This window comes from Mytilus californianus, unplaced genomic scaffold, assembly GCF_021869535.1.
Source record: "Mytilus californianus isolate M0D057914Y unplaced genomic scaffold, xbMytCali1.0.p SCAF_10, whole genome shotgun sequence".
NCBI lineage: Eukaryota > Metazoa > Mollusca > Bivalvia > Mytilida > Mytilidae > Mytilus > Mytilus californianus.
In genome coordinates, this window is record NW_026262582.1 from 9,091,901 (window position 1) to 9,107,011 (window position 15,111).

At 31.5% G+C, this 15,111-nt stretch overlaps 1 protein-coding gene across 1 annotated transcript; it reads left to right on the forward strand.

Moving 5' to 3' along the window:
- Window positions 1-642: 642 nt before the first annotated feature.
- Window positions 643-8,510, forward strand: LOC127717566 (uncharacterized). The gene is made up of 5 exons (XM_052223254.1): window positions 643-1,878; window positions 4,478-4,508; window positions 5,967-6,241; window positions 6,458-6,485; window positions 7,236-8,510. Exons 1-5 carry the CDS (start codon window positions 682-684, stop codon window positions 7,544-7,546), a joined length of 1,842 nt encoding a protein of 613 aa, XP_052079214.1. The 5' UTR covers window positions 643-681; the 3' UTR covers window positions 7,547-8,510.
- Window positions 8,511-15,111: the final 6,601 nt, after the last annotated feature.

Consider the following 15,111-nt stretch of genomic DNA (forward strand, 5'->3'; position numbering starts at 1 on the left):
TATTTATATTGTGTCATAGATCAAACTTATTCGATCAGTGTATATTTACTTGTTTTTTGTATTGTCTTTTTGATCGAGTTAAGTCATTTCAATTGATATTTTATTGTGGGTCTTTTTATGTTGTAATGTTATACCACTGTTTCAGGTTAGGGTAAAGGTTGGCGCCTGTTAAAACATTTAAACCCGCTGCATTTTTATGCACCTGTCCTAAGTCAGGAGCCTGTTGTTCAGTGGTTGTCGTTTGTTGGTGTGGTTCATGATTGTTTCTCGTTTGTCGTTTTTTATATATATAAGACCGTTAGTTTTCCTGTTTGAATGGTTTTACACTAGTCATTTTTGGGGGCCCTTTATAGCTTGCTGTTCGGTTTGAGCCAAGGATCCGTGTTGAAGGCCGTATTTTGACCTATAATTGTTTACTTTTTACACATTGTGACTTGGGTGGTTAGTTGTCTCATTGGCACTCATACCACATCTTCTTATTTATATTAAACAACTCGAATAGCATCTAAAAATCACCAGAAAACAATTAACAATGAAAAACTAATAAGTTGTTACAACTGGTATAGAAATGTTGTATCTATTTATTGATAAAATGCAAATTCACAAAACTGAAGACTATCCGTTTGTTTACAGGTAGAAGTTGAATCAAGACGTCAACAAATATTTCATGATATAGAGAAGATGTTTTCTGGAAGTCCATTGCACTCTCATTTAGTCATTAAAGAACAAATATTTGTAAATGCAAAGAGCAAACGTGATCCGGAAATGGCGCAAATCAAAAAGATCATAACTGAGCAAGCCATGAAGCAACCGACATGGGGTCAGAATCTTCCCAAATGCTTCATTCGTCTTGAATTGGAATTTGATTCACTTCTTAGTCGTAACATTCCTTTGATAACAATGAAGCAAATGGAAAAGATAAATTCCCTTCAACCTGTTAGACCATTAACTGAACAGGAATTGAAAGTATTTCTAAAATTTCAGCACTCAGTTGGACGAATCTTATACTTTGGCGAAGTCAATTTGGATCAACACATCATCATTTCACCGACACATCTGATTGATGCCTTTAAATCGATCGTTACTGATAGGAAGTTTTGTGAAGGTGACAGAATGAGACAAAAATCTTGGGATTTGATGAGTAAGAAAGGCACAATAGAGAAGAAGTCTATAGAAAAAATCTGGAAGAAGAAAAAGTACAATAAATTTAAAGACCATAAGGAATATTTATTGGGAGTCATGACCCATCTTGATATACTAGTTGAACCAAAACGATACGATAAGTCACAAAAACGTATACCAGCTGAATTCTACTACGTTGCCAGCATGGTTAGAACCAATGACACAACTGGTTATCTTATGTCGCCGACATTCATTCAGAGTAATATCGCCATAGCTTTTAGTCCTTCCTCCTCAGTGATACCACCGGCTTTATCCTTTAGATTTATCAGTTACTGCTTGAGTATTTTTGCAGTGAAGAAATACGGACAGAAGAACGATGAAATGCTGTTTCATAGGTCAGCTATTTTCAATATTGACCAATCTCTAGATATGTGTGTTAACTGTGATGATGAGATTATTGTTGTCCGTCTTGTTCACTTGCGGAATCGAACACTTATTATGAGAGATCTAGCATCTAGTATTCGTGAATGTTTAGCTGTTGCACTCGAGAAAATAAGTCAGCTTTACGTCAAGACCAGCAGTTTAGATTGTGTTGATAGCAAAAGATCTTTCAATCTGAGTTTGTGTTGCAGTTCATCTGAAGATCCTTGTCTCTTGCCAATGTCAACACTTAAAGAACAAGATGGTTCGTGGATATGTCCAAAACACGGAATTGAGCACACCAAAGACATGATGTCGTCGTGGGCCATACATAAGGTAAATACAAGTAAATAAAATAGATAATAAGTTGTATGAATAGTTTAAATAACCTCGGATTTTTTCTTGAATTTTTTATGCATATCTGTACAATCAAGCATTTAAAAAAAACGGTAATCTTTTACGTTATACGATGATAAATGTGTTTTGAATAAATCTTTAATACTTTGTAAATTTCAGATCTAAGATTGAAATATTAAAAACGTGATAATACTTTTACTATAATTGTAAATCCTAAGCGAATGCAAAAGAAAATGTGCATTTTGCCATACCTATCTTACACTTTAAACATATAACGTATGAAAAACTAAACATCAAAGACACCTAGCTTGTAATTGTGTACGCCAGATGCGCCTTTTGTCTACAAAGGACTCACCAGTGACGCTCTAATCTAATACATGTTTGTTACTATTTGTTCAGTCGTGACATTTTTAAGCAAACAGACTATAATGTATTTTCGAGACAGGTGTAATATATTGATAAACATGTTTTGTAATATTTGGTCAATCGTGATATTCTAAACAATAACACTGTCATTATTCATATAGTCATATATAACGGTACCCAAAACTTTAGAATCATCTAAATTTACCATCCTTCAGATGTTAATAAGACATTAGTCTATTGGTATATAAATAAAGGCAACAGTAGTATACCGCTGTTCAATTGTCATAGATTGATTTAACTGAAACAAATCTGGGTCACAAACATAAACCGAGCAATCACATCAACTATAAGAGGAAAACAACGGAACAACATTAACACTGAACTGCTACAACATACATAGAAACGGACTATTTGATAACAACTGCCATATTCCTGTCTTGGTACAGGACATTTTAAGACAAAATGGTGGGTTGAACCTGGTTTTATGGCTAGCCAAACCTCCCGCTTATATGGCAATGTTAAAAATACCGCTAAAATGACAACATTACGTGACAGGAATACATTACAACTAAACACAAGACCACTCAGGACTCATAAAATTTTATGTATTTTCTAAGCATTATAAGAATATTAATATAGAATTGTGTTAGTAATGGTGTAATTATTTGTATTTTCTTCTAAATCAAAACTGTAAAAACAAATAAATCCTGTGCATATAGTAGCTTTAAACTAAAAATCATATAAATGAACTAGCTGATTAATTATCTTAACTTTTACATACATATAGAAAATAAAAATAGAATTCAAACCACAAAAGATAAGACAAAACACAATATTCAACCAGAATTACAAAATAAATGAATGTTGGATGTAAAAATACCGAGACACGTCTAATAGCAATGCAAATTGACACTCGGGAAAACAGTCATATTTGGGAATTGGTCACGTTCGGTACTTAGCAGACCAGACTACGTAGATGGTAAACCACAATCTAAGACGTGGTAAAAATGTCGTAAGTTAGTTTAGACACAGACACATCGTATAGATCAATCAATTCGTGATGGAGTCCATAAAATTAACGGGGTGTCATTTTTAATCTTTCCTCCTCATAACTCTGTTTGAGCAGTTTCTGCGTAAGGAGCACACTCCTGTATATGAAATCATTGTAGTGTGAATATGCACGAGTATAACGTATCAACTGATATATGTAAACACCATACGATGGGGCAGAAGGTATGTTACTGCTGAGAAATGGAAAATTGATAATTTGGAAGTTGAAATCGTCCCGTTTGTCATAGATTTTAGTGTGAAGTCGTCCATCTGTGTCAATATTGAGGAAAAGATCAAGGTATGAAGCAGTCCTTCTAGTATCAGTAGTATCCTTAATTTCAAGTTCACTGGGATGTATGAGATGTAAGTACTGACTGATATATGGGTTATTCAGTGATAGGACATCATCAATATATCCGAAAGTAAAATTCAAGAATTTCGCAAGGTACTTTTTCTTTTTGTCTTTTAGAAGGTTCTGAATGAATTCTGCTTCATACGAGTACAAAAACAAATCGGCCAGTAGGGGGTGCACAATTAGTACCCATTGGAATACCGACTGTCTGTTGAAATATCAATCCTCCAAACTCAACAAATATATTGTCGATCAAAAAGTCAAGCATTTTAATAATATCATCTTCAGTATATTTTCTGATAGAACCAGTGTGGTTCTTCTCAAATTAGAATTATTATAACCCAAAACAAGATATTTATATTTACGATTCCCATTTTTATAGAAAAAGTTCTGTTTGATGAGATGGTGAAGTCGATCTTTCAATTATATCAGTATAAAAATATTTGTCTTAAATATTTGCATAAAGACTTCCAACCTCTTTATTGTTGGATCTTGCCATTAATGTTTGTATATAAACCAATGCCCTACCCACAAAAGATATTTTGTTCCAAATTGTATTAAACAGAAACTTTGGCTCCTATACATGTTTCCTAAAATTCATAATAATTTTAGGATCTGGCAAACCTTTCATTGCTCCGGAATCTTGAATTCATTTTCAATTTTTGATGTGACTAATTCATAAGTCTTCTGTAAAGTGTGTTTCGTTTATTTTTTGGACAAAATTTTGTCTGTTATTTTATTGTATTACCCTTTTGTTTCTTCTTACATTTATATACTCATTAACTTATTCGATTGTAATGTATATTTCAGGACGAGATTCAATGTGGAACAGCATGCCCAGGTGATGTATATATTTTGTATGACTAATCTATCGCATGATTGCATCCAAAGATTTTAAATGTGTTTTTTAATCGTGCTCATTTTGTATAGAAATAAGAAGATGCAAAACGATTGTCAATGAGACAACTATCTTTAAGTGACAAAAGGAAGAGGAACTATGGTTCTCTATGCGGTCTTCAACAATGATCAAAACACAAACATTATAGTACGTTTTAAAAGGCCTAGCATGACAAAATGAATTACGAAAACATTTTTTTTTATCTGTTACTGTTTCAAATTTAGTATCTAATAATACGCCAATGCGTGATTTGATTGACATCGATTACTCTCTATATACATATACTTATCTTCAGAACGATAGTCCTTTCGTTTGAAGAAACAACCCGAACAATACCTAGTTTCAATGAGGGTACAGCCACGTAATCTAATGAAGGTGGGGGCTATAATATTTTATCCTCATTCTCAATTCTTGAGGAAAAAAAGTGTATTGCAGTCAAAAGAGAGCAAATATATTTTGAATAATTTATTGGTATTCTTGTTTATCTGCATTTTTGCAGTAAAATGACATGACACCAGAGAAAAAAGCACCACTTTATAAAGAGTTATTAAAAACCTCTAACATGCATTAATAGTATCTATAACATATATATTCTTTAGGTTTATTAATGTTTATCAATTTATGTCACAAACCTTAATTTGAAATACGGCACAGTTTTTTAAAAGGTGCATAGAGCGGTCTTTAGAAAACTACGTTGTGCATGCCTAAAAAAGTTTGAAGACTCACAAAAGCGGCATTTGAGGGCATTCAAACCCTCCATTCTAATCATGCCAATACAGACACAATTGCTACTATGCAGAGGGTGTCATCGGAGATTGATAGTCCAAAGGAACCAATATCAACTCATTAGTCCATAAAACATGAAAAATTAAAGAACTCAGTGGTATCAACTGGAAAACAACTGTCATATTCCTTATTTGGTACAGACCTTATTCGAAGAACACGATAGATTTAAGCTCGTTTATAGCTAGCTGTAAAATACACACAAGTTAACCTTCTTTAATTTGAAAGTTGTACAAAGCTTTTTATAAAATAAAATATTCTTCAATCCTGTGCAGCTGCAATTTAGAGGAGAAATTGAAATATAATATTTAGAATTATTATAAAGTGTGATCATATTTCTGTCCGTTCAACATGTGTTTCTATTATAACCTACACGAAATACCATATCAAATTGCTTGATTTTGAAAGATACTCTTTAACCAACACATTTGCACATTATTCCTACCCACACATTAATAGTATTATATCACTTTGATGATACTGTTGACTATTGTCTCCTACTTGTTGAGAACCATAAGTGGCAATTATCGTTCAATTAAATAGAGTATCAAATTCTAAAATGTGCTTTTAAATATAACGTTTAAATATTGATAATCTTTGAGTCTATGAACATTTCAGTGACCGATACTGAGTTCTTAGAACAGATTCCTTCAGATATTCACTTACGCCGATTGTCAATGCAGTACAACATAAATGAAACCAAAGAGTTGGCAATTCATCTTGGGATGGAATATCAAGCCTGGGATGATCTGTTTGTGACATTTGGCGAAGAACCAGAGAGATTAAAATTTGAAGCACTCCTAAGATCCGTTGAGTGTTCCCATTTAACATTTAATGACATCAGAAAAGCGGCTGAAGATGGTAAAATACAGACCATACACTCTCTTTGCAGGGTGAGATATTTCTAATCGTTCATATATTCTTTTGATTTTAAGACCTTATTTGTAACTATCGAATTATTTTGGTCTTTTTACAGACAATTGTTATTAAATGAAAGTTTGCTTTGTAAGTCGTTTATATATGATTTGCAAAGGAAAACAAATTTAAGATGACTAGTAATTCATGGTTTTTTTTCTAAGATTTTGATGTTTTGTTTTCATTTCATTTAGGTGGTTAGAGGCAATCCAATAGACTTTGGTAAGTTTAACAATTTGAACAATAGATTAAAGATAAAACAAAATAATGGTTCTTATAAATTTTTTTAAATGATAACATTTATGTAAGTTTAGGCGAAATAGTTTATAACAGGTTGTAGGTATTTCTATTGGCGCCAATTGCGCCCATATAATAACAAACTTTTTCTGTACTGTTTTGAAACGCAGTTTATGGACAAAGTCAGAGAAGACTCGTCTAAATTCAATTTAACTGATAAATTCAACAACACCTTCTATTATCTTCATCATATTGTTTCGTTAAATATTCAATAATTCTAAATAGAGTGTAGATATTCACTCAAAAGTACTTATTTTAAATAAACCAAAAAAACAACAATAACTGCCATTTCCTAGGTGTTGATATTTTAGTTTTACACGAGAAATTTTAAACACAAATTTACGACAAAAGGGACAACTTCTCGTTATCTATTGTTATTTTCTTTCTTTTTTGGACGGTAATGTTCCTTTAACACCACCTTAAGGTGTTTATATATCCCAACTTGTTCGCTATGCCCGTGTCTGTAGAGCCGTTTTGGATTTCAATAAGCGTAATCTATGTATAACTGGTAAATTATTAAGTTGTACAAAGTTTTTTATAGAATAAATTCTTCTTAACTTGTGATGCTTGTGCAGATTAAATTTAAAAGGAGACAATGCAATATAAGCGAATACTGTTTACATATAATCTTATCAGAAACACAACTGTACCGATATTTTCATTTGCATTTCATAGACCAAGAACCAGAAAAATGGGACTTGGTTCCTACAGAAGAACATCTGGACAGAGTCGCTCCGTTAGTGGGACACAACTCGCTGCCTTTTCTTGTTGAGCTTGGTTTGGAATTCCGAACATGGGAGGAGATCAAATACAGACAAACAGAAAGAGATTTAGTGAAACTTAATCGCAATATTCTTCAAGAGTGGAAGTCTAACTTTTGCTCGTTACATAATATCCGACCATCTCTGAGAGACATTGGCAAGGCTTTCAACAACATTGGCAAAAATATCAGAATCATTGAAAACGTTTTGGCCGACTTGCTTTGACTCCTGTTTATAAGTTGGATGTCTTTGTTTGTATACACAGGACCATTCCAAGAGGTAGCAATGAACATACAATTAAGACATTGAAACTGAATTTATAATTTTTGGTTAAAATAGGATTGATTGCAAAATTATCAATGCCAATTCATAACACATTATGGCGATCAAAACAATATTTAGGCAAACAATTTTATATATCCGCACGTATATATGCTTCGTCTCCGTTTTTAAACAAAATTTTTATTTAAAAAATGGAATAATACAAATCTTATGTTTATGTTTAGAAGTAATGTGTATATCAGCTTTGTAGGTAATCTCTACAACTTATAGTTCTAAATTTTTCAACGAGTATTGTACAGAACTTTACAGTTTCAATAATTGTTTAAACGCGTAAGTTGGTTGTTAGTAAACAATGCTTGATCATGAAGTACAAATATGATTTTTTAATCGTGTGTTTAAAAGTTGCAGTATCGAGGGGTTCTTAAAACGTTTGGTGCCTTTGCCCATTCAAACATTTCATAAACTCAGTGAAAAAACAGCAATAAACATCCTTTACTAAACTAACTGAACTTGATTAATTGTTTAAAATACTTATCACATGCTTATTTTTTATTCTTTATTGATTTTTCTTTTTCTTTCTTTTTTTCAACCAATTACAGCATAAACATGACATAAATACAATATGATACATGTAAGATACACAATATTATTATTATATATACATTATAGTTGGAAATATTATACATTTTCTTTAGAACAGAGCAAAGGAAAAAGTTCAAAAAATATAGAAAAAAGATAAATAAGTTAATAGTAAAAGGTAACCGATATCATAGAAGTGAAAAATGAAGAAGAATAAAAAGAGAGAGAAAAAAAGAGAAAATAAATTACTGTATCCAGTTTCATCCCTTTCTGTATATTTGTTTTTAATATAACATATTCGTGAGGAATAAATAATATTTAAAAACTATACACATTTCTTTCGTAACAGCCAGCAACATGGGTCAAGGACATTATATGAAAATAATGTATTCTCTAAAATTATTTATTGGTTAATAATTATATGATAAGCAGGGTTTCAAAAAGTGTACATTTTGTCATTTTTTTTTATCTTTTACAGCTATCATACTTTCTAATGTGTACATATCCTTCAACTTTATCTTATTTTTTTGCAATAAGAGATTCTTTTTATGAGCTAGAAGTAAACATATATTGTTTTATCTAAAAAAAAACTTTTATTTGGGTTTTTGGAGAATATTTGTGTAAAGAGAGTTTAATTTATTCATTGGGAGACTTATTCCACCGGAAAAAAAACAGTTATCAATATCCTGTAGAAAATGTTGTACATTTATGCCATTCCAAAAGAACTGTTTTCTGTTTTACAAAATGTACTAAAGGATCACCAGAAAGTTTTTTTAACTAGATACTGATTTGTTGCAAAGATGCAATGATAAATCCTGTATTAAAACCACTGTAATTTAACTATTTTTCGTAACAGCAAAAGGCAGTTTGAAAAATTTTTTCCAGTTCGGGTTCTAGTCACCTAACATTATTAACACTTTAACTGATGAGTAGGAATAACATAATTTCTAGTCAGTACAGAATACATATCTTTTGATCCTTTAGAGTGCTTGCAAAATACTTGAAGACATGATGGTATAAGAAGTCAAAATACGAAAGATGTCGGTGCCTCTTTCACTGCGGAAATGACACTGTTAAATTTCAGAAATGCATGTTAATGTTATAGCTTAAATTGGTAAAAAAAAATAAGATCCATTTTGGTCTATAAAATCATGTACACATCATATACCACTTACCAATGAAATACTAATTTATGGCCAGTCTTAATGCTATTTGCAAGCCACAGTGGATTTGATAAAAATGAATCATAAGTGAAGTTTCTCTCTTTTTTTATCATCATTCCCCAGGATCTTAGAACATCTTTCCAAAAATAGTTGTTTACTGTCATATAAAGTTGTCTTACATAATCAACACCATAATTTAAAAACTTTTTCTTAACTATATTTGTCATGAAAATATTTAACTTCTTTTAAAATAACTTTCCGTTCTGTAATAATTTCCCCATTTTCTTTCTCTATTTTATGAATAATTTTGTTCATAAATTTTCGTGATTCTAAGCAAATAATTAGAAGATGTTTCTCCTTCCTGTAATTACTGGACACATGATCTTACTAATTTCCCTTTTAGTTCTCGTATTCGTAAACTTTGAAGCTCATGTTTTTTTTTGTTTTTTGTTTTTGTTTCTAGTTTGATTATTGAAAGTTTTTCAACTCCTTGCTCTATTTGAGTTACTTCATTTCGGAGGTTTATTTCCCTTTTTTCGTCTTGCTTTTTTTTATAACTTAAATACGAAATTGTTTCCCCCTAATTTCCATCAAAAGATTGTCAATCAAACGCTGACAGTTAATTTTAAAATTAATGTCTTTGTTATCTAATTCGTCAATATTTTCCAAATTATAAACTAATGCACAATATTCTTTTTTCACTTCATGTATGTTTTGCCTAACAGTATTTATATAAAAAAAAGCTTTGTTAAACTTCTATTATTATACTTCATATCAAAATGCCAGATTTTAATACGAGGGAGACAATTTACTCTATCCCATGGCAAATACTCTATTATCCTTCACGGAGACGCTTGCTCAAGTGTGCGCTTTAATAAATACGGATGATTGTTATGTACAAGACGACATAGTTGATTACTTTGAATTTGAAATTCAATAGACATTAATAACAGAACCTTCAGTATAATAAATTAAATAACACATAGCTGAGAGGGTAATAGAGCAGATTGTTACCCCTCGAAAAGACATCGTCAACCTTGGCTTTGCCTCAGTTGACCATGTTTTCTCGGGGTAACAATCTGCTCTATCACCCTCTCAGCTATGTGTTATTTATATATAAACCTTTTCCCCTAATTAAAGGGTTAATTTTAAATCGAGCAAACTCATAGAGTGATCTGATCGATAGCTTGGAGTTCATTACAATATTTGAGACTATTTAGAAAGTTTTCAGTAAGAAGAAAAAATTCTAATCTAGACTGTTTAAAAAGTTTTCTCTTCCGCCAAGTGTATCGCAATACATCTGGAAAAAGTTCCCGATACGGGTCTATCAAACTTTTTTCTTCAATAAATCCCCCCAAAAAATTCCTAGCTTTTGAATTGTTTATGTCCACGTAGTTATAGTCATCTGTACATGGGTTTAACCTAAATAAATTCTTTATTGTTTGTTTGTCAACTTAGTTTTCAAAATTATTTGCATGTCTCAGTTTAAACCTTATGCCGTGACATTTTAGTTTATAACCCGGATGTGTTTTCTCTCAATCGATTTATGACTTTTGAACACCGGTATACTACTGTTGCCTTTATTCCTATACAAACCTTATTCTGTAAAACAATGATAATTTGTGAAAATAACACTTTGTATATTAGGTGCGTCCGAGGTAATTTTTTACGCCAAGGATGATAAATATATCCCAGTTAGCAAAACAATGCTCAGATAATGCTCTCAATGTCTGAGGTAACAATTTTATTCTATATAATGCTTAACAATAAAGGATCAGAAATTGCTAACCTGCTGGACCATTTTATTCCATCAATGAGATAATCACATTGTAATATATCATTTCGTAATTTGATATACATCAAATTAATAAATTGGTGTCGAATAAATGTACTTTTTCGCCGAAAAACATCTTTAAGGATGTTCGCTCCTCTTGTTTTTTTTATTTTAGCCAGATATTTGGAATCCTCTGATTTTATACATGTAGTGCCATTAAAAATTTTGCCCACTAACCCCGACTTTTTTTTCATAATGTTATTACATATTGTTTTAAAAGCCATGTTTGAAAATCTTATATAATCCTTGTTATTTTTTCATAGTTTTTGAAAGAAAAAAGGTGCCAATGTTAAATGTATGAAAAATCTAGAGAGAATCATTTCCTGCTAAATTTTCAATGGATTATATCTTATGCGTGCATGCCCTTCATTTTTTTCTGCTTTTTTAGTTCCTTTATTTATATACTATCAATTTATAACAGTTTTTTAAAAAGCTTGTTATTTTGAAACAGAGTAGCAAACATCTTTTAATGACCTTTTTTGCTGTTGTAACAAATGAATTGACCTACAGCAGTAATTCCTGTTAATTATATGTACCCAGGACATTCCTCTTTCATATTTGTACAATTTAGTTTAAGGAATATATAAGGTAACATGATTCCAAAAATTTTAGTGTTGTGTCCGCTTTTTGTTTCTTAGTAATAGTTTTGATCATTAGCCTGAACCTTTGAAAAAAACTGTACTAAGGTAATTGTTCCAAGCACAATTTTCAACTAGATATTTTAGGTGGTTAGTTCTGGAAAAAAAATTAGATAAACAAAAGAAAAAAAAGAATAAAATAAAAAAGAGAGTCTTGGAATCTTCTAAGCTTATTACCGACATGTGTATCCATCTGTTACATAATACTACATCAGTTTAACACAATTATTGTCGAGAAGATGGATTTTCAGGAAAAATTATTTCTCATTAACTACCACAGATCAGTTGAATGCTAAATAATGAAATTTTATAAACACGCATAATGTAACAAATAATTTGGTAGTTCTGAAAATAGTTAATAATACGCTTTTTATTATTATATTTATTTTTTTTATATCATTTAGAATGTAGCTGTTTTAGTTTGAATCAAATCATGCTTAGTCAAAATTCCATTTCTAAAAACAGCCTTAGTATCTAAACCTGCCCGTTTATAGTTAGACATATTGGTACATAAATGGTTTTTGGGATGTATAAATACACATCTACGTTTATTTTTCCATTTAGAGATTGCTTTATCTATATATAACATGATACATATTTATTATAAGGTTAAATCCTAACTATCCTACTGCCTGTCGATACTTTTATTTTGGCATTGCACAAGTCATGTTTTCTTTGACTGTCCATGGCGTTAAAATGTTGAATCCCTGGGATGTGTTTTAATTGATTTTAGTCTCTGATGCATGCTTTTGTATTATTAATTGTTTTTGGCTTTTAACTAGCCTTTATTAACTGCGAGTACTCTCAAATCGTACATTCATGTTAATTTGACCTGTTGACGCAATTTTTAATAAATTTCTGTATTTCAATGTTTACTTTTTTGTGTTATATCTTGTCTAACTATTTTTTAAAATGTATTTAGTATGACAATAATTTTTCACTTCTGTACTCGTACTGTGAACAAAAAATTTATTTATTTTGTATTAAATGTTTTCTTCCGTACTCCTAACTACAAAATTATTATATACAAATTTACCTGTGTACGTTATTTTATTTAACGCCATTTTGTCCCAGGTTAGAGTTGTCTTTTTAACACTGTTCCTACATCCTTTTTTTATTAGTATTGTTTTTATGTTGTGTCATAGATCAAACTTATTCGGTCAGTGTATGTTTACTTGATTTTGTTTAAATGTCTTTTTTATCGAGTTAAGCCATTTAAATTGATATTTTATAGTGTGTCTTTTTATGTTGCAATGTTACACTTCTGTCTCAGGTTTGGGTGAAGGTTGGCGCCTGTTAAAACGTTTAAACCCGCTGCATTTTTATGCACCTGTCCTAAGTCAGGAGCCTGTTGGTCAGTAGTTGTCGTTTATTGGTGTGGTTCATAAGTGTTTCTCGTTTCTCGGTTGGTTTTTTTTATATAGATTGGACCGTTGGTTTTCCTGTTTGAATTGTTTTACACTAGTAATTTTGGGGCCCTTTATAGCTTGCTGTTCAATGTGAGACAAGGCTCCGTGTTGAAGGCCTAACTTTGACCTATAATTGTTTACTTTTTATACATTGTGACTTGTATGGAGAGTTGTCTCATTTGCACTCATACCACATCTTCTTATTTACATTAATGAATTGAATAGTTCAAGATAATTAAGAAAACATATTTGCATCATTATAGTATCACATACTTTATAGTCTACTTTTAACACATTTATGAAGATATATGTGATTCTGTCTTGTACATGTACAATAAAATATACCATAAGTCTTCTGCCAAATTACAGAGAAGCATATGCATGTGGAAAGTTAGATATGGAGTATGCACCAATCAGACAACCAAAATGATACAAGAAAGGAAAACAAAAGAAATTTAGAAAAGTGGTTAAATGTCTTTTTTACATGTTTAACAATTTGTAAATAGCGTAATCATATTTGATGTTTTGCATTGGCTTCATATACAATTATATAATAAAATCTCATTTAAAATATTGGTTTGCATTGGCTTTATGTACAACAATAAATATTATCTCATTTGAAATAGTGTTTTGCATTGTCTTTATGTACATCAATTTAAAATTATATCATTACATTTCAAAGATGCTTCACTATTTACTCTATGAATGCTTTCATTAAAATTATAGCAATTACATTGTCCTATCGTCTGCATGATTTTTTAAATATACAAATAAACCAGACGACAAGAAATGATTGAAAACTCATCAAAGATACCAGGCCTTTAATTCAGTAAGTAAAAGATATCCCATGCGGACGCGGTGTGTCAGTTTAAGATCTTACACTTACACACCAAGTCCGAGTGGGATAACTATTTTAGACGAACCGCGCGTCTGGCGCAAAAACAATTTCAATCCTGGTATCAATGATGAGTTCATTTACATCCCAGCTCTTCTAGACTATATGAAAACACATTTACGCTTCATAACATCTAGTTCAGAATGCCATACAATAATTACAATATACTTCATATATAACTATATAGTAAATGCCCTTTATGAGCCCCGGATACAACGTTTAAATATGTTAACACTAGATTTGTATCCAGTCATCCTGGTGTAGGGGTATGAATTGTGGCTTCATATGCTAAAGGTCTTGAGTTCGATTCCCCGCTTAAACACTGGAAATTAACTGGATTTTTTCTACAGAAAGACATCTTCATCCGATTAAATATTTCTAAGTTTTATTGTGTGTTCGACATTCCCGCCAAAATGTTACAGAACTAAGGAAAAGCATGCAGAACAAAGAAACTCAAGGTAGGGTGATCTGGTAGGGGTGGTCCGACTCAGATCACCCCTGTTAGAACAAAGGAGTTGGGACGTAAGCTTCTAAGACTCATCATTTGCATTTGAATAAAAGAAATGAGAAGGATGTTGATAATAGTGGATGGCTGTTTAACGTCAAGCGACAAATTAAATGCATATGCAGGACGAAAACATATAAACTTCATATGAATATTTACCCTGCTTTGTCTATATCGACACGTCTACGTCACTCTACCAAGACACATTATTCTCACTCCGACAATCCAGGCCTTGCTCTTTCTCCTTAATTCGTGCTTAGAGGAAAAACAGCAAAAACCATTTCTAAGGTCTTTGGTTTGACCCGGCCAGGTTTCGAACCCACGATCTCTCATACTCGAGGTGAACACGCTACCACAAGAACACCGAGGCGGTGTTCCTAGTAGAGAAACGCTCTTGTAGGAACTCTTTTGACAAAACGTCAACTATGGGAAGGACAAATCAAACGAAGTTGAAAAGTATTGATAGAGAAATATCCGAAAAGTTT

Excerpts from the sequence above, each read along its gene's own strand:
- LOC127717566 (XM_052223254.1), top strand. The coding sequence starts at position 682 with ATGTTTTCTGGAAGTCCATTGCACTCTCATTTAGTCATTAAAGAACAA. Across the intron at positions 1,879-4,477 it reads CGTCGTGGGCCATACATAAG|GACGAGATTCAATGTGGAAC; the intron begins GTAAATACAAGT and ends TGTATATTTCAG. Across the intron at positions 6,486-7,235 it reads AGGCAATCCAATAGACTTTG|ACCAAGAACCAGAAAAATGG; the intron begins GTAAGTTTAACA and ends TGCATTTCATAG.